Here is a 20,814-nt window from a genome sequence, read left to right on the forward strand (position 1 = left end):
TTTTCTAATAGAACACCCTATATATTAATTGATTTTCGGTTTCTAGGAAAAAAAATACAGGTGAGTTTTGTTAAAGGAAATGTTAGGATTTTGACATATTTCTCATTTTGTGAAAATGAAGAGTAAATTTTAAATTTCGATAACAGCTACCTAAATTTTAGTTGAACTTGTATAGCCTGATATTTAATTACAGAAACCATTGTATGTTAAAACAAATTGAAATTTGACCCGAAAAGTTATACAGGGTAAGACAAAATTAATATGGAACATTAGTCACTTTTAAAAGCAAATTACTCCTTTATTTTAAATGGAACACCTCGTATATTATTCCGGTGTTCAATGGGGAATTTATATATCTGCAAAATATTATTAAGGTTGCCTACCCTCAGAATTTTTATGATTTTGCGTCAGTAGATCTTTATTATTTGAAAAAATCTAGGTGGCTGTGATGGCCCAAGTCTAGAGGAATCGCTTGAAACCATTTTCAATACTGAGGGATTTTTTTTCCACCGACGGCGACGTAAACCCTTCGATATGACTTAAAATCAAAAAATAAACATTACCAGGTAATTTGGCTAGTATTATAAACTCTGGATAACTCCTCACGTAGATAAATGGTTCATGGCAATTCTCAGCATAGGCAAAAATATACAAGGTACTATGTCCTGTCAGACATTTCACCCCATCACCATTAACGTAGTGGTTGTTGAGCATTAACTGGTGTTCTTCGCTTGTTGTGATGTTTATGAACTGAATAAAACATCCTCGTCCAAACAAGATGACGTTTTTCGACATGAAATGGAGTTCTTTGATTTGGCCTACTTTGGCCCATCTGTAATTATTCGTAATTGTTCAATACTGATTAAAAGAACTTACTAAATGAATGCTAAAACCAGTCAGTATATCGATTTATTCTAAAACCCCTGCCATTTTAATTTACCCTTATTGAAAGTTTTTTTTTTCGTGCATTTTACACTATGATTTTACAATAAATAACAGCATTGTGTTTGATATAAAATGTTTGAGTTACTTACAATGATTTACTGTCTGAAGCTTTCATCATTTTGTCACCTTTTATATGCCTTTTATAACAACTGGCTATAGTATTGTCGCGTTGCCATGGTGTTTTTTTAGTGTTGTCATAGTAACATTAAGGTTTTAAGAAAGGTCTTAAGGTAATAAAAAGTTAAGTAAACTAAAGGTGAGTTTATATGCAACTCTCAAAAAAACCCACGGCCTCACAGAAAGCGTTTTTTGCGTTTTTAGCGTGAATAAGCGTCTTTAGCGAGTAAAATAAAATAACAGGATTACATAGGAGTGGCCACACCAAAAGCGTGTAGCGTTCGGCGTGTCTCGCAAAAAACGCACATGAAAACAAATCGGTTTGTTTTCTGTAGCGTCTTTAGCGTTTTCTAAGATGAGACTCCGTCATAGGCGGACGTTATATTTAATAATACAATAAAAATAAATTAAATAGTATGCATTTTTTTTTCATTTTAAGGTATTATCTAAAAATATTTTTATAAAGAACATCGACTGTTTAGGTAGATTCTATTAAATTCAAAAATTTGAAGGCAATGTTTGAAAAAGTGTAGTTTGAAACGTTGAAAAAGTTAATAAATTAAAGGAATATTTTCATACGGGTAAAAAATAGTTTTTTATGCGTAAAAAGTGTTTTTTTCTGCGTAAAAAAAGGTTTTTTTACAGAAACAAATAGTTTTTGACGCGTAAGAAATAGTTTTTTACGTGTAACAAATAGTTTTTTTTACACGTAAAAAATATATATATTGGGGTAAAAAAGTTTTTTACCAGAAACAATAAGTTTTTGACTCGTAAAAATTAGTTTTTTACGTGTAACAAATAGTTTTTTTACACGTAAAAAATATTTTTTTTTGTGTAAGAAAGGTTTTCTACCAGAAACAATAAGTTTATGACGCGTAAAAAAATAGTTTTTTACGTGTAACAAATAGTTTTTTACACGTAAAAAATATTTTTATACGCGTAAAAAATAGCTTTCTACCAGTAATAAACAGTTTTATACGCGTAAAAAATAGTTTTCTACCATTAACAAATAGTTTTACACGCGTAAAAAATAGTTTTTTGCGGCTAACAGTTTCATTCGCGTAAAATAATAAAAATAGTTCTTTACGTGTAACAAATATTTTTTTTACACGTAATAATTTGATTCGCTTTTACAAAATTTATATTAAAATGTCAATATTTTTGATAAACACGTGGACTGCTCACAAATACATATCGCGTCACTACGTATTTCTAAGCCGTTAACACGTTTCGTTACAACTAGCTCGTGTGTCAGGGCCGTCTTACTAGGTCGTATGTCACGGCCTTCAATTTTTACTCCCAGCGCGCGTAAAAAAGTTTCACTCCGAAATGTTTCATAACTCATGTCCTAAAATTACATTAGCAACTAGAAATATTTATTATTCTATTATATAATTATAATTATTTATTATATTATATTATAATTATAATTATTTATTATATTATATTATAATTATAACAAGTACTAATCACAACACTACAACATAAAAAAATATATACACATATAAACTAAAATTCGTAAAATCAATGGCAAATATTAATTATTATTTTTACACACACCACTGGCACTAGCAGTAGATTGTGTTTGTCTCCGAATATATGCCCCGGCCCGTCTACAATTCAATCCCAGTATCTTTTATCTTCGTCTCTTCAACGCTAACGGCGCCGGCGCCGATCTCGCCTATCTCTTTCTCACAGGATTGATTGTTAGACGGGCCGGGAATCCACGAGCTTGCGACGTTACTAATCGACATCTTGATAGAAACTGCAGACCTGCCGCGTCTTTGGCGTTTTTTTTAATGGACACAAATCGAAAAGAGCGAGAGCCTTGCGAGTCAACCTACGGAGCCTCGTTGCTATCCGTTCCCTCTCTGGTTTTTCAACGGCCGATCAAAGAAAGCTCGAAAGTCTGGACGTGTTTTTGGTAGGCTCGCCCGACTGCGAGATATTAGCTCTGATTTATAAATTTCGACTATTTAAAATTAAGTAGTCTCAAATTTTTAAATCGTACACAGTATGTATTATCATTTTTTCTGATAGAATTTACAAATGTTGATAATATTTTTTGACTGATAATTTTTATCCTACCGAAATCCAACATTTCTTTAAACAAATTGAATTATTACAACGTCTATTAATTTTAGATATATAATATCAAAAAATGCAAAAAAGTTACCGAATTGTTCGTATGTATAACACAATAATAAAATAAAAAATAGGGTATTCCCATTAGAAAATATGTTATATCCAAAACACTTTTTTGAAGTACCCTGTATACTCTTTAGTAATGTTAAAATGTGCTTCTTAACCTTACCAATAACTTTTCTGATTAACATTTTGTTCTAAAAACGTTAAAAAACCTATTATGTAAAAAACGTCGTGTAAAGGATAAAGGGAAAAACAGCCAAAAGGGGGAAAACCGACGATGAATACCGTGTTAAAGACCGAATACCATATTAAAGATATAAAAATTTATCACTGTATGCGTTATTATTTGGCCATCGTTTGTTATATTCAATTGCAATGTAATATGTGTTTGGCTTCCTTTCACTATGATCCCACTCGGCTTGTCTCGCGGCAGGTTTGCGTAAAAAATGGATAGAAAATATCTCGCTCTCGCCTCGCGCTCGGCTCGTCAGGTCTGGACCATAGACAAACTAACAAAAGCTTTTGTTAGTTTGTCTATGGTCTGGACGCACCATAGACTGCCGGAGTTCTGACGTCACGAATGTCAAATTGCTTTCCAAACAAGGTTTAGTTCTTTTATATTTATATTGAGCTCTTTGAATAAGAAGACTAAGGAAGGAGCATAATGCTATCCATGTATTCATGCATGGTGGGCGGAAAAGCCACCATAAAAGCTCTCTAGGGTGGGGATCCTTGACAGTTCTGTTTGACGATTCATTTGACACATTTGAATTTGATTTGAAATTTTGTGGATTTGTCAGTCTTTACGGAGCTTCTTTTATGTTATTTATTATTTATTCTACTACTGATAGTTGTATAAAGGTAGTAAATCTAGATGGAAATTGTGGCAGAACTTAAATTAACAGTGACACTATCGCGATTTATCGAAAAAGACTCTAAAATATGCCGGCAAAAATTGAGTGAAATAATGGAACAACTTTTCGCTAGTAAGTGACTATATAATATACATACGTGTAGTAAACCGATCATTTATGAAATTCACTTAAATTAACTAAATTATATATTTTTCTTGCATTTTAGCTTTTATTTATTACTTGTCAAAGATTAGATGTCAAAGAATGTAGATACGTTAATTTGACTTACCTGCTTCAGTAGCGTATCGGATGTTTGTGTTAATAAATACTTATTATAACTTATCTATTTTTATTAGAATTATATATTTTTATAACAATTTTAGTAACTACCAACATTTATTCACAACGTAAAATAAAACAACAAATTATTGAGTCTACCCCACGTCTACCCTACACCATAGTTTTACATTTTTTAAATAAAATTAGAGCGACACTGATAAACCGGAATTTAAGTCGGCCATATTTGAGGCCCATCGCGGTGTACCTAAGATTTTTGATATGCTCCTTCCTTAGTCTTCTTATTCAAAGACTGAGCTCTTCCAAATGACATCACAAGTTAACTTAAAATGTAAAAAACAGGTGATTGCTGACCACCGCCGACTTTTGTGTCTGGTATTTTCAATACGCCTATGATGGTTGCGCATGTTGCAAAATCTGTGAATTTTTTTCTAGGTAAGTTCCCATTATACTTTCTAACATTTTTAGAATAATAATGTAGCAATTTTTTCGTGTATTCTATTTAAAGCCGTGTATTTACTGTATTTGTTTAGCCCGCTGTTTGCAGTATCCTGCGATGGTGGCAGCACCTGCGGAGAACGCACCAAGGGTATATCCGATAAACGGAGGCATGAAAATGCAATACATTTAAAACTGCATAATTTTCTAACCAATCGAAGTCTTTAAATTCAACCACTAAAATTAATATCGAATCATCGTATAGTCGGATAACGGATGCATGAAAATCAAACTTAATAAGAGTCTATTACGCTGTGTACTGTACGGGTTGCTCTCAGGGGTCGGGTAAAGCGGGTGTGTGGCCGAAAGAAATATATATTATATTTCAGAAATCTGCCTAACGCTTAGCCCGATCCTGTCGTGTTAAGCCACGCCCAAAACTCCAAAACACCCGTGCTTTGATTAAGGTTTGCAGAGATTCAGCATTTGCCATAAAATAGCGAGCAATTTGTTACAAAACCATATAAATTATATATCATTGTAATCACAAAACTTCAATCTATATTCGTATTGTAACGGAATTTTAAATTATATCTCTATTTTCGAGAAAACTTGGTCCAAATATAAGGAATATTTTGTTGATGTTTGAGCGTCAAAATCTTAAAAATAAAGAAGTTGTCTAAAAATGTGCTATAATACGGATATAGTATAATCCTTTATCTTAAATTTCCTTCTTTATTTGTGTAAAAATACCTAGCCAGTTGTACATAAAACGTTAAATGAAGAAAAAAAGATGTTTACTCGCCAGCGCACGTAAAGAAGTTTATTCACTTCAAAAATACCTAGAGGCACAGAATATCTAGCTACGCAACAGAAAAATACTCGAAATGAAAGAGCTAAAATTGCACAAATAGAATACTAGATGGCGCGACAATATCATAATCAGAATATAATTAGAAATTTTGAACTTTCGTTTTTGGATCGACGGCTCGTCGACGGCCTTGTAGCTCGGCTAAATATGCACAGTTGCCAGATTCAAAAAGACTTGAATTGGCATCCCATTCTTTTTATTGTGTATAATGCAGTATGTGTTTATTTCTATTCTTCTTTTCTTATCAGATACACTTATATTAATTATTCTTTTGGCTATTAAAATAGTTTTAAGTATATTATTACAAAACATATACATTTTTAATATACACTACCTTATAATGTTAACTAAGAAAATACCTTTAATTGCCTTTAAAACTAATAATATACAGGGCGATTGATAGTGATATTTATTAATGCTGGAACGTTAGTAATGAAATATAAGTTTAATAATAATGGAAATAATTTATTAAAATGCAGTACAAAAAATGTTAACTGACTAAAAATTACTATAATAACAAATTTCTTCCGTTTGTCACGTTATTTATATAGACCTAGGTAGATTTTAAAAAGTGACACAGGTACAATTAATAATATATTAGTTCGGCATAAAAGTTGCTGTCACGACATGACGACATCGAACAATAAATTAAAATTCCTAAAATAAATTAAAATTATTAATTAAACAAATCTTTATAAAGAAACGCAAGTATACCAAATTTGGGCCCAATCGAACTCCAGGAAATGATATCATAATAGTGTACTATATTATGGTACCACTCGATATGCTTTAAGGTACCATAATATTGCAATGTCATCGAAGATCCGTAGTATACCAAATTTAAGAACAATCGAACGCCATGAAATGGTATCGTAATATGGTACTATATTAAGGTACCACTTTATATACATAGTACAATCATATTACAATGTAACCGAAGATACGTAGTATACCAAGTTTAAGCCCAATCGAACGCCAGGAAATGATATCTACTAGGTACTATATTATGGTACCTCTTATTATGCTCCATGGTACCATAATATTACAATATCACCGAAGATACGTAGTATCCCAAATTTAAGCCCAATCGAACGCCATGTACATAATATGGTACTATATTATAGTACCAGTTGATATGCATCATAGTACCATCATATTACAATGTCACCGAAAATACGTAGTATACCAAGTTTAAGCCCTATTGCCGCTATGTACCTAATATTGCTATGTCATCAAATATGGTACTATAGGTACCACTCTATATGCTCCATGGTACCATGATATTACAATGTCACTGAAGATATAGTATACCAAGTTTAAGCCCAATCGAACGCCGTGTATCGTAATATGGTACTATATTATGGTATCACTTGATATGCTTCATGGTACCATAATATTGTAATGTCATGAAAAAATAGTATATATCAAATACCGTATGATACCGAAAAAACGGCGTCCAGTTGGCTGGAAAAGGACGATCGATGACATTTCCCATGTAAATTTACATATAAAATGACAGCGATATTCATTTCATAGCCATGGCAAACGCCGTTTTTTCCCGATTATACGATATGAACTTGGTATGAACACAATCGAACGTCAGGAAGTGGTCTCATAATAGTAGAACAATACTTATTATATTGTCGCCGAATTACAATGAAAATTCAGGATTCAATTATACAGTCAAACGTCAGGAAGTGATTGTAATTTAGCTCATAAGTTTTAATTCCAACTAACATGGCAAACTGAAAAAAACAGCTCTGATCTATTTTAATATGTTTAAATGATGTAGCAAATTTGAAGGTTTATTAGGAAGTATTACGATATGAAATTACACAATGGCAACACTGCACAAAATTCTTTTAAATTTTGTTTGTAGAAAACTGTTTTCTTTTAAATTTATTGCCCTCTATTATGTAGTAGCGAAACTACCACATCAAAATATCTGATTTGGAGACAGGCTTTAAAAGCCTGTCTCCTTTTGCTACCTACAATTTTATACATGTAACGAGGCTTCTGTTGCGTAGCTAGATATTCTGTGCTAGAGGTCATGATAAATAATTTTAATCTAATTTTTAATTATAAATAAAACAACATGATATCCTTAGCAAATTCACTTTATTATTATTATCAATAAAAGATCTCCTATTATACAAAATTGCGCACTATTGTTGTACCGCCGCATTGGCTGCGATACTAGGACTGTTGATAACTTCTCCCAAACTCTCCAATAGTTCTTTCCTGTAGTCATCAAAGTCCCCATCCAGTTCGTTGATAGTTTGGTCCTCTATAACGTATAAGGCACAACTTGTTTCGCTAAAAAGAAAATACAAAAACAGGTGTTAAACAAGGAGATGAAAATTATTTAAATTAATTTTTGCTTTACCGAATCAGTCGCTCGTCGTGAGACACTATTATGACGCCCCCTGTATATTCGTTGATCGCTTCGGCCAAGGCATCTATCGATTCTATATCTAGATTATTGGTAGGTTCATCCTAAATGAACAAAAAAAACACACATTAGATGATTTAGTTAGAGTGAGACATTACTATAGTCTATAAAATGAATAACTTTGAATTTTGACCGTTATTTTTTACCAACATGGCAAATATAAAATCCCTCTATCAAAAAAGTTACTGATATTCTTTAAATTGAGTGCCTGAACGAATCAGATAGGTAACTCTTTTTACTTTCGTGAAATAGAAAAGGAAAATAATAAAACAAGTGACAGTTCTTCCACTTCTTGCAAAAATCAACACGAAATGTCATAATTGACAAAAGTAAAATGTCATCAGCTTTTGACATTTCTAAATATTAGAGCAATGCCGTCTCTAATAGAACAGCCACGGAGCGAGATTCATGACGTCACACTAGTTAGATACTACGGATTAATAAATATGTTGTAGAATACATGGAAAACATAATTATTCCTTGTATTTTTGGTTTGTATTTTAAAAATGATATAGTTTACATGAAATATACATAATATACAGTTAATAAATACAATATAATATATACCTATTTATAGTAGGCAAATACTTTATACTTATATATAAGTAAAGTATACTTTAGCAAATAAACTATGAACCATACAAATGCAGCAAATGTTTTACAATATACAAATAATGAATAGGTGGTACATAAGATAATGGATAAAATGTAAAATATATCTCAAATTTTGGGGTTTGAAAATCGATCTAATTTAACAAAAAACATTCAATATTTACTAATAGTGATGTATGTACCGTATGATCGAATAAAAACGGCGTCCAGTTGGCTCGGAAATGAACATCGATGACATTCCCCATATAATTTTACATATAAAATGACAGCGATCTTCATTTCATAACCATCACTGACGCCGTTTTTTCTCGATCATACGGTATTATTATTTGCATTCACAAAATTTATTTATATATTATAATGTTTCCTGCAATTAATAAACTAATATAAACTTGTCAAAAGATGACCACATATTTTTTTAAATTATTATTCTTAACACAAAAACTATCTACATTGACTATGGAGTACGATTTCAGCCATATTGTAAAACATTTGCTGCATTTGTATGGGTCATAATTTGCCAAAGTATTTATTACTATAAATAGGTATATATTGTATTTATTAACTGTATATTATGTATATTTCATGTAAACTATATCATTTTTAAAATACAAACCAAAAATACGAGGAATAATTATGTTTTCCATGTATTCTACAACATATTTATTAATCCGTAATATCTAACTAGCGTGACGTCATAAATCTCGCTCCGAGGCTGTTCTATTAGAGACGGCATTGCGTCAGCATAGCCGCAAGTTGCTAACCTAATAAAATTAACACTAGAAAAGCCCGCGGGAACTGTCAAATTGAAAGTTATTCGTTTTACAGACTATAACTAATGATTCCTTTTACGGTGAAATTAACTTAAAATACCGTATGATCGAAAAAAACGGCGTCCAGTTGGCTTGGAAATGAACATCGATGACATTCTCCATATACTTTTACATACAGGGTGTCCCACTTAAGATGGATACAAGACAATATCTTGATTCTTAGTTGAGAGATCTTTTTCGTTTTTGGCAGGAGACTGTATGGCTATAAGACGTACATTTTGTCCAGGGTAAGAAATGCGATACCTCGTAGACGTACGTTTTAATGGGGTTTGATATTTTTCGAGTCAAGAGTAAACTACCCTTAGGACAGTATTTATTTCAAATCTGATAAATTATATTGAATCCTCCTTACCTAAGATACTTAAGTTCTAATTTTGATAAATATTGATACAGGGTGTGTTATTAAAATAAGACATTTTTATTATTATTTTTTAAGTACTTACGACGCCACTGGATAAACAACTAGTTTATTATCAATAACTAATTAAATCAATCAACCAATCGTTCAACCTTGTGACAAGTGAAAAAATACGTAAACATCTAGAAGTAATAAGAAAAAAACTCAAATTGGTCGAAGGAATTTATCCTTATCATTTACTCTGATAAATGTTTAAATAAACTTTTCAAATTTCAATCCTTCATATTTTCTCAATGACTCGACCGATTTTCAAACACGAGGCGGGGAAATATAGAGAATAGAAAGCTCTTTTCATTGCGGCGCCACTTGACCCCCCTTTCCATTTGAAAAAAAATGGGGGATGACACCCCCGCTTAGAGGGTTGAAGATTTTGCAATCATTTTTGGGGCAGAAGTTGTCCCCCTCACAAACAAAATTGACGGGTTTTTGAATTTTCTAAAAAAAAATTACCCTGGCCGTTATGGCTTGCGGAACGTTTTCGATAGGCCACCCTGTATTGATTTAAGTCTTTACAAAAATGACTTGACTTGAAATATCATGACTTAAGTCAAATACTTAAGACTTAAATAATTTGAACTTTATATTGAATTTGACTTAAGCCTTAAATCATTTTGATTTTAGAAATGACTTAAAACTGACTTGTTGCAGCTCTGTTTGTAAAACACATTTTTTTACAAAGATATAGCTGAAAACTCAAAATGTAAATTTAAACTTACCAAAATTAGGACGTCGGGAGCATTGAGGCACAATTCTGCCATGGCAACTCTGGCCTTCTGACCTCCTGATAAGTCTTTCATTCGAATCGTGTGCGCATGACTGGCTAAACCGAAAGTTCCAAGCTGTTTTCTAGCTTTTTCGTATGGTAGATCGAATAATCGCATCAGATATTCGGCTGGAGTTTCTTCGGCCGTTAAATGTTCACCTGAGTGCTGATCGAACCTACCAATACGCTAAAAATAATTAAAAATTGTAATAATACGGTATTTTTGGCATATTTTTATGATTAATGATAATCAATCTTCATACAATTCTATGCTATATAGTTCAGTCATTGGGGATTTTTGCTTGGAAAAAAGTCTGGAAGTTTTGCAATTTTGCAGGTTTATAGGTTTTGGGGTCCCTAATTAAAATCCATAAAATGCACATTTCCAGACTTGCCGCCGACGCCGCCATCTTGCTAAGATGGCGCCCAAAATCGGTGTTTTGTGAATATCTCGAAAACTATGCGTTTCTCACGAAAATTTGAGGAGAGACAAAATTAAAGAGAATAAAATTTCCTATAAAAAAGGTTTTATAAAAATTTTCGCTAAAGTCAACCGTTTAGGCACAAAATCCCTGGAAATGTTACAAGTTTGCGTAAAATATGATATATGTATTATGTATAGTCGATTTTCCGAAATCAAATGTCGATTAGGGTTCACCACGGGGGTGTCACTTGTATGGGAAAACAGGCAACAGTCAAATTTAAACGTGCCAGGACCAACGATAAAGAAAGCAACATCTGCCAGGCATTGGCTTTCTTTGTCACTCACATTGCTTAAATCATGATACCGCGGCCATTTTGTCAACAAAGAAGCTGGCCGGGCTGTCCTGGCCAGTGATTTAAAACAATTTTGCTTTTTACAATATTAATTACAGTTGGATGTGGTTTAATGCGATTATTCAGTTAACTGGTAAGTCAGAAATTGACATTTCAAATGATTTCTGTTCGTAAATACAACTAAGATGTAAACGTATTTTTTTGTATTTTGTCTGATTTCAACGTTTGCAAAGACCCGCCGATAGAACTTGCCTGGCAGCGTACCTGTTTAACTAAACGTATTATTTCCTGATAATAATATCAAAACACGTAAGTACCTCTATAATTTATGATGAAAAATGGTTTTGATTATGTTTTATATTATTTAAAGTACTTTCTAACCTCAAATAATAGTAAGATCCTTGTTTATATCGCTTTTAGCCCGTTCAAAACTGTATTGTCTTCAAAAAATGTTTTCAAAACAAACAATTATTACAAAAACAATGTCCAATGTTATTAAATCAACATTATATTATTTGGCCATTAATATGCAAAAAGCAATTTTCTTAAACTGAACAGAAATGCGTACTTCTACTGATAATGTTCTACCTATTCTCTATTTTAAGTTAATAATGCTTTTGAATGGATGTATGTAGATATATAAAATACATAATATATCCAAGGGTGATGATCTGATAAAAGTATTTTTTTATTTTCATTCAAGTTGTTTATGCACGTTGGCTTGGTTTATGTTTTATTCATATTTATTTATTTGGTATAACAGTTTTCAGGTTGCCTTTGGAATGGCATGCATTGAGGCTAGATAGTGTTTCATTAGATCATTAAAGGAATTTAAATTAGCATATATTTTTTGTGATATTAATGTGTTATCATGATACAGGTTATTATTTACATTACAGGCATGTTATTTACCTATTATATACTTATGTATTATCAGTAAATAGATGATAACATACTACTAAAATGTCTTTTTAATAGTATGTTTATCTTTCCAATTCACTAGTTATTTGCAAATGTATTTTGAACTAATTTAAGTCATTAATTGATCATCTTTCTTTTTCAGGTTCCAGGATATTCTTTTCATTGTTAAAAAAATATATATATTTCAATATTGTTGTAATATAAATCGCAGCTCTAAAAAATAAATGATATTGTTTACTAATGTGTAATTTATTTACTATGAATTTTCTCTGAAAATAATAAGTCTTTAATAATATCATTGATTTGCTGTGTAAAGTTAATAGACATATTTTTTTTAATACATTAAATTATATTAAAATAATAAAAATATGTTTATTAACTTTAAACAGTAAGTCAGTGATACTTATAAAAATATTTTTTTAAATTTCCCTCTTTTAAGCCCCGCCCCTCCAATTCCCCTCAATTTAGCTAGTACTGCCAGGCGACACCAGGTGTCGTCTGTTTCCATTACAACATGAAGTTAGCATTTCTTTAATGTACCTATTCTCTGGTTCACCACGGGGTGTCACTTGTATGGGAAAACAGGCAACAGTCAAATTTAAACGTGCCAGGACCAACGATAAAGAAAGCAACATCTGCCAGGCATTGGCTTTCTTTGTCACCACATTGCTTAAATCATGATACAGCGGCCATTTTGTCAACAAAGAAGCTGGCCGGGCTGTCCTGGCAAGTGATTTAAAACAATGTTGCTTTTTTACAATATTAAATACCATTTGGATGTATTTAATGCGATTATTCAATTAACTGGTAAGTCAGAAATTACACACAAATACTTTATTCGTAAATACAACTAAGATGTAAACGTAGTTTTGTATTTTTAGATTTCAACTTTTGCAAAGACCCGCCGATAGAACTTGCCTGGCAGCGTACCTGTTTAACTAAACGTATTATTTCCTGATAATAATATCAAAACACGTAAGTACCTCTATAATTTATGATGACAAATGATTTTGATTATGTTTTATGTTATTTAAATACTTTCTAACCTCAAATAATAGTAAGATCCTTGTTTATATCGCACAGCCCGTTCAAAACTGTATTGTCTTCAAAAAATGTTTACAAAACAAACAATTATTACAAAAACAATGTCCTTTTAATCTGATTTATACCTCAGAAGGATGCCAGTAAAATTTTATTAAATCAACATTATATTATTTGGCCATTAATATCCAAAAAGGAGCATATTGCCTTAACTTAAATTTTCTTTTACTTCTCTTGACAATGTTCTCTATATTCTCTATTTTGAGTTAGTAAACTTTTGAACGGGATGTGCGATATATAAAATACATAATATATCCAAGGGTATGATCTGATAAAAGTATTTTTTGATGCATTTTTTGGTTATTTATGCACGTTGGCTTGGTTTATGTTTTATTCAGCTTATATTTATTTGGTATAACAGTTTTTTTGCCTTTGGAATGGCATGCATTGAGGCTAGATAGTGTTTCATTAGATCATTAAAGGAATTTAAATTAGCATATATTTTTTGTCATATTAGTGTGTTATCATGATACAGGTAGTTGTATCATACTGCCTTATGCATGTTATTTACCTATTATATACTTATGTAATGTATTATCAGTAAATAGATGATAACATACTACTAAAATGTTAAATAGTATGTTTATCTTTCAATTCACTAGTTATTTGCAAAATGTATTTTGAACTAATTTAAGTCATTAATTGATCGTCTTTCTTTTTTCAGGTTCCGGGATATTCTTTTTCATTGTTAAAAAAAATATATATATTTCAATATTATTGTAATATAAATCGCAGCTCTAAAAAATAAATGATATTGTTTACTAATGTGTAATTTATTTACTATGAATTTTCTCTGAAAATAATAAGTCTTTAATAATATGATTGATTTGCTGTGTAAAGTTAATAGACATATTTTTTAATACATTAAATTATATTAAAGTAATAAAAAATATGTTTATTAACTTTAAACAGTAAGTCAGTGATACTCTTATTTTTTTAAAAATTTCCCCTCTTTTGAGCCCCGCCCCTCCAATTCCCCTCAATTTAGCTAGTACTGCCAGGCGAAACCAGATGGCGTCTGTTTCCATTTTTTAACATGAAGTTAGCATTTCTTTAATGTACCTATTCTCTGGGGTTCACTAAAACTAGTTTTAGTTTAGTTTCTTCAATTTTGTCATGAAACAGGTGGCGTATCATGAATTCGCTCATTAATTTATGAATAATTAATTTTAATTATTGAAAATGTGTAGTTGTTTCCACACCACCCAAGTACATGGCGCGTTTATTTTAACGTGGTCTCCCCGGAGGCCTACTCCACTAGGTAAATTAAAAACGTTAACTTATCTGAACAAGCCCGACGGATCTGGCTCATAGATGTCAAAGTCGATCGTGTCAGAAGTGCTGGGCTCATCAGGGTTGTCTCTCAATACGTCCAACTCTTCATCTTCAGCCGCCAGAGGGATATCTACAGGCAAGTCCAACTCCTCTTCATCGGATTCGTCGAGTGACACTTCAGTGACGTTGTCACAGAATTTCCCATTGCAGTATGCACAAATCATTGAACATTTTAATCCTGCTTCTCTGCATCCGCAGGCTTTACCACAGTTGTTGGTTTTGCATTTACAGGATAAAAATGCCGATAGGGATTTTGGAGCTGGATCTTTCAACGTTGTGACTGGAGTAATGCCTGTTTTTGTTTTCTTCCAACCCCATTCTTCGGCATCTTTGGTACAACCAAACCAATGCCGATGGTAAGTTCGCAATGAATGTTGTCCAGCACGACAATTAATTATTCATAAATTAATGAGCGAATTAATGATACGCCACTGTTTCATGACAAAATTGAAGAAACTAAACTAAAACTAGTTTTAGTGAACACTAATCGACATTTGATTTCGGAAAATCGACTATATGTATATCATACTTTACGCAAAATTGTAAAATTTCCAGGGATTTTGTGCCTAAACGGTTGACTTTAGCGAAAATTTTCATATAATCTTTTTATAGGAAATTTTAATCTCTTTAATTTTGCTCTCTTCAAATTTTGCGAAAAACGCATAGTTTTCGAGATATTTACAAAATACCGATTTTGGGCGCCATCTTGGCAAGATGGCGGCGCCGGCGGCAAGTCTGGAGATGTGCATTTTATGGATTTTAGTTAAGGACCCCAAAACCTATAAACCTGCAAAGTTTCAAAACTTCCGGACTTTTTTCCAAGCAGGCCCCTTTTTTGATCCCCAATGACTGAACTAATAGTATTTTTTACTTTATTCCAATAATTTAAACTCAAATTTTCAAATTCAGTTTAGACACAACCTAACTAAAGTTCCTATAAGCGATACCAAATAAACTCTAGTTACGTCATCGAGGGCGCTATTATTAAATCCATTGTTGCCAATTGCTGGAATTTAAATTTCCCGCTGACGATTCAGGTGGAAGCTCTGCAGTAAAAAATGTCAAGTTGCCACATTTATTTATTTATTTCCTGATATTTTGATTCGTTTTGACACTTAGTTTTGTACTACGAGTTTTTGGTTTAAGTGAATTGTGTTGTGCTACTTTAAGCTTATTTTTTTTTTACCAGCAGAACTTGCAATCGAAAATTGTTCTTTCTAGAACTGCTTGCACTGCGAAGCAGCTTAACAGCCGTTGCAAAAAACTCATCGCAACCTTATTAGAATATTTTGAAAGGGAATGCAATAATAATGGGCCTTTATGTCCCTTAAGTGCTGTTAAGGAGGTGAGTTTTGTTAATGTAAATCATAACTGTTCATATATTTATAATTAATTCATTTTTATTTCCTAAAATTCTTTGATTAAAAGAAAATATGTAAAAGTAGGCAACGCTGTGCCGGTCAAGCTTAATCACGCGACTAAAAGTTGATTTGGTATGATCTTACAAATGTTACCATATGATCGAAAAAAAAACGGCGTCAAAGATGGCACGGGAATGATAATCAATGATAATTTTTGACGCGTTTTTTTGGCGTTTTTTTTTCAAACGTATGGTAATATATGTACATATTGTCAAGGTGTATGTGGCGCCATCTGTCGGAGAAGCGAGCAACTAAAACCGCAACGTGTCAAGAAATCTGAAGACATTTTTTTGTTGTAGCGGAATCCGTAACAATATATATATAAAGCTTTTTCAAAGCAATATATAAATGTAGATTATAAAATGCATCAAAGCTTGATTTAATAAAATAAACTTACAAGTCTGTGATTCATTCTACTTTCTCCTTTTTGCGGTGTCAACTCTCCAACTAGTAATTTCAAAAACGTAGATTTTCCTACTCCATTGGGACCTACTATAGCAACCCTACTACTCATGTCTATACCAAAATCGGCCTCGATAAATAAGGGCTTTTGACCAGGATATGCAAAAGTAACATCTAAAAGACAACAAGAATTAATTTGTACCTATTTTTTATAATTTTTTTAATAATTTTATTTCTTATTTTTTTATAATTTTCTTTTTCTTTAATTTTATTGGTTTTATTTATATAAAAATAAAGAACAATAAAATAAAAAAATAAATACAAAACAAAAAAAAATAAAAACCCAAAATTAAAAAAAAACAAAAAAATTATAAAAAATGAAAATAAAAAATATTATTATAGAAAAAAAATCCAAGCTCTACGTACTGTGTAAACCCAAAACAGGAGGTTGTAAAGGAGGAGGTTCAGGAAACCTAAACTTAACCAAATAGTCTTTAGGTCTTTGAAGCAGCTCAGTGGGTTGAAGATCATCCTCTTGTTTCTGTACTTTACTACGATTCTTCTCCTGTTTCCTCGTTAAAGCTTCTTTTTGCTTCTTTTCCTAGTAATTTCATAACGTTCCAAACCTGATTTAACTCAAAAAAAACCTTATTTAAAACTTACCGCTTGTTTCTTTGAAGATCCAGAAGATTTCAGTTCCTTCAGTCTTTTCTCTTGTTTTTCGTACTCCTTGATCATTTCTTTCCTCTTTTGGAAGTACATTTTCTTAAACATTGAATAATTTCCTTTGTAATAGTACAATTTTTGAGTATCTAAATGAATAATTTCGTTACAAACGTTATCTAAGAACGATTGGTCGTGAGAAACTATTAACAATGTTTTTTTCCAACCCTGTAGATAACTGAAAACAAAAATACACAGTGACCTAAAGTTCTGAAAATGTTACGTCAGTTTTCTGGTTTAAAAAATTTATTAGGTTATAAAAAAGATGTTATTTACTTGTCAAGCCAAATAACAGCATTCAGATCCAAATGATTTGTAGGTTCATCAAGAAGAAGAAGCGTGGGTTCAATGTAAAGTGCCCTGGCTAGAGAAACTCTCATTCTCCAACCACCAGAGAAATTTTTAGTAGCTCTATCTTGCATTTCCTTAGTGAATCCCAGACCAGCGAGTATCCTTCTAGCTCTAGGCTCAGCCGAATCCGCACCAATGGCTTTCAACTCCGCGTAAACGTCGTTTAGCTTATCTTGTACGTCTAAGTTTCCCGCATTAAACTGATCTTCTAGTTTCTTTTGTTCTGCGAGAAGTTCGTTTCGTTTTACATCTGCTTTTAGAACGGTTTCCACTGCTGAAAAATCATCAGCCACTACTTCTTGTTCACAGTATAGAATGTCTATGTTTGGAGGTATATCAAAAGCTCTCTGTGCCAAGTGTCTGAGCAATGTCGTTTTTCCATGTCTAAGAATAACAGAATGTTATAATTAAGTACATATAAATTAATATAACAATGTTTAATTAAATACACCAGCTTTGGAACTCTGAGGCAAACATGTTTTTTGTCACTCTGAAGCAACAATTTTTTATATATTTTTATATATTTTATTTTTTATATATTTTAATAACAAATCACTTTTCCCAGTGTATTCAGAAATGCCTGCCAACAGAATTCAACTTTTTTTTCAGTGTATAAATGAATTTAATTGTCTAGAATATATATTTTCAAAAACACGTTTCACAAAAGCCGATGCTTACTGTCGCGTCTCCATTACGAAGGCATTCTCTGTCATAAATAAAACAAACAAAAAATGCTGAAACTAAGTATAGTGGAACTCTGAGGCAAAATTATTTTTGTTCACTCTGAGGCATTTTTTAATTCTTTTAATAAGTTGAAATATTTTCGGGGCTGGTAAATCTCGATAAAAGAAACATATTTTCTCTTTACCGTTTTTCGGAAAAGTCCAAATTAACCGAGATGTTTGACTTTGAAAATATATATAAACAAAAATATTTGCTTAAATTTTGAGAACCATTGGATTTTTTCTGGGTTTGCTTTCTTGTAAATTTAATCTACTACCTATGCTGTCATATTATCAAGATATTATGTTTTTTAACTAAAAAAAATCCATTTTTTTTTCAAAAAATACCAAATTATCAAAAAATTATTTTCGCGAAAAAAACCTCATAGACGTGCTTCTGATGTCGAAATATACAACCCCCTGAAAATATTTGCACTTATTTAAGATTTTGACTGTATATACATAGGTATTTGCAATAAAAAAACAACTCATCATTCAGTTAAAAATAGCATGTCATTATCTTCTTTTTTTCCAAAATACAAAAGTATCAATGACATCACTGCTCTATTTTTGATTAAATTTACTTACCCATTAGGTCCAACCAAACCATAATGTCTACCATTGGCAATAAGCAGATTTGCATTAACGAAAAGATCCTTCCCCTTTGCCGCTATACTGAAGTTCTCAATCTTAATATCGACTGCATTTTCCAAAGCTGCCAACTGACCTGCAGTTTTCTGCGCTTGTGATACTGTGAAATTGCTGTCTAGTTCTGAATGGCCTTGCCCACCCTTTTTCAGCAAGGTTTCCATCTGTTTTTCGTAGTCTTGCTGTTTCTTCATTTTCTTCTTTTCCCTGTGTGTTACCTTTTTCTCTTTTTCTTCAGTTATTTCTACTGTTTTGACCTTTTCAGTAATTTCTTCAACAACTTTATCTCCTATATCTTCTTTTTCTTCGCTTTGTGATTTAACCTCATTTGTTTTGGTATCAGACAATACTTCAGAGTCATGTAAAGGTATATCATTTTTAACTTTCTGTTCTTTTTTATTACTCTTCTTCACAGGTTCTGGAATAACTTCAGCATCAGAAAGTTCCTCAAAGTTATCTAATTCTTCTTCTACCTTAACTTTCTGATTCTTTTTACTATTTTTTACTGGTTTTGGTGGTTCTTCTGCATCAGACAAATCCTCAGGAACATCCAGTTCCTCAAATTTGTTCTTGGATTGTTTCTTGTTGCCTTTTTTGACTGGCTTTGGAATATCTGGTTCCTCCTGAGGTATATCTAGGTCAACATCTGGCTCTTTATCCGACCAGTCATCGTCTTTCTTCTTAGTTTTTTTCGCTGCTTTCTTCTTTTGAACGGGTTTAGAAACATCTTCGGGCTCATTTAAGAGACTCACCTCTAAAATAATTCATAAATAACGTTAGACACGTTTAGAAATACGCTAAATCAAAGAAAAACTTACTGGATTCTGACTCATCGTCGTCGCTCCAATCGTCTTTTTTGCCTTTTTTGCCCTTCTTGGTGCTCTTCGATTTATTCTTGGTGTTATTCTCAGCTACAGGAGTGGAGACTTCTTCGCCAAAGTCATCTTCGAGGTCCTTATTTTTCTTATTTCCACGTTTTTTGGACATTTCGGGAAAAGAACGGTTTTTAGAAAAATTGCTGAAATTTGAGAGGTTAGAAATCGTGACAGCTGACAATGACAGTAGAGATGTCTCCGGTGACAGGTTCCTGACATTTATCAGCTGTGTGCGGTGTAGAATCAATAAACATTTGGCAGTTTTTTTTATTTTTTATTTGCGAATATCATTGATAAATATTCATCGTACCATTGAGAAAATTATAGCGAAAACCATTGCAACTTCAAGATATTTAAAAATGCAAGTACGAATTAATAAATATAAGTTTATAGATTTTTTTTAGTTGCATAATTACATTATCTAAAAAATAGTTATTTAAATATTTTGTTATTGACCTATAAAAACTGGAAGTTATTGCTTACAAAAAGTGAAAACTAAATCCAATTAGCTATATAGGATTACACAATTCAACTATAAAAAGCCGCTATAAAATCGAATATTAATGCTAATGTCATTTGAATCTTTCCTGGAAAATTTGCGTTTATTTCCTTTTCAATCGATTATATTTATTGGATTATGTTAATTATCAAAGAATATATTGTTTTTGTGTTAATTTTTACCAATTTTATTCAAAACTAGCCGGTTTTGGCGATTTTAAATGTTGCAAATTTTGCGAAAAGTGTATCGCCATTTTTAAACGAGCGCCAAAAACTGTGCTGCGGATTTCCT

At 31.9% G+C, this 20,814-nt stretch overlaps 2 protein-coding genes across 3 annotated transcripts in view; both read right to left on the reverse strand.

Moving 5' to 3' along the window:
- The window catches only part of LOC115891807 (cilia- and flagella-associated protein 43), a 49,975-nt gene extending 48,867 nt beyond the window's left edge, over positions 1-1,108 (reverse strand). For both annotated transcript variants that reach the window (XR_004051901.1, XM_030912371.1), the window contains exons 1-2: positions 1,035-1,108; positions 564-832 (exon numbers count right to left, since the gene is read on the reverse strand). Coding sequence is in view for 1 of the 2 variants with exons in the window: in XM_030912371.1 (XP_030768231.1) it covers positions 564-832; positions 1,035-1,063 (298 nt within the window). In the remaining variant the exon portion in view is untranslated. The remainder of the gene's footprint in view (positions 1-563; positions 833-1,034) is intronic.
- Positions 1,109-7,771: 6,663 nt separating this feature from the next.
- On the reverse strand, positions 7,772-20,248 carry LOC115891808 (ATP-binding cassette sub-family F member 1). The gene is made up of 9 exons (XM_030912372.1): positions 19,968-20,248; positions 19,090-19,903; positions 17,705-18,163; positions 17,369-17,606; positions 17,132-17,306; positions 16,701-16,879; positions 10,702-10,935; positions 8,057-8,166; positions 7,772-7,986 (listed from the first exon to the last, which is right to left on the reverse strand). The coding sequence occupies exons 1-9, from the start codon at positions 20,134-20,136 to the stop codon at positions 7,836-7,838; spliced, it is 2,529 nt and encodes an 842-aa protein (XP_030768232.1). The 5' UTR covers positions 20,137-20,248; the 3' UTR covers positions 7,772-7,835.
- Positions 20,249-20,814: the final 566 nt, after the last annotated feature.

This window comes from Sitophilus oryzae, unplaced genomic scaffold (genome assembly GCF_002938485.1).
Source record: "Sitophilus oryzae breed Bouriz unplaced genomic scaffold, Soryzae_2.0 scaffold_119_pilon_pilon, whole genome shotgun sequence".
Lineage (NCBI taxonomy): Eukaryota > Metazoa > Arthropoda > Insecta > Coleoptera > Curculionidae > Sitophilus > Sitophilus oryzae.

Bases quoted from the DNA above. Each gene is read 5' to 3' on its own strand.
- LOC115891808 (XM_030912372.1), bottom strand. From the start codon at position 20,136: ATGTCCAAAAAACGTGGAAATAAGAAAAATAAGGACCTCGAAGATGAC. The intron at 17,607-17,704 runs GTAAATAACATC...TTTTGTTTTCAG, and splicing joins GCTGTTATTTGGCTTGACAA to TTATCTACAGGGTTGGAAAA. The intron at 8,167-10,701 runs GTAAGTTTAAAT...TTGTTCATTTAG, and splicing joins CTCCCGACGTCCTAATTTTG to GATGAACCTACCAATAATCT.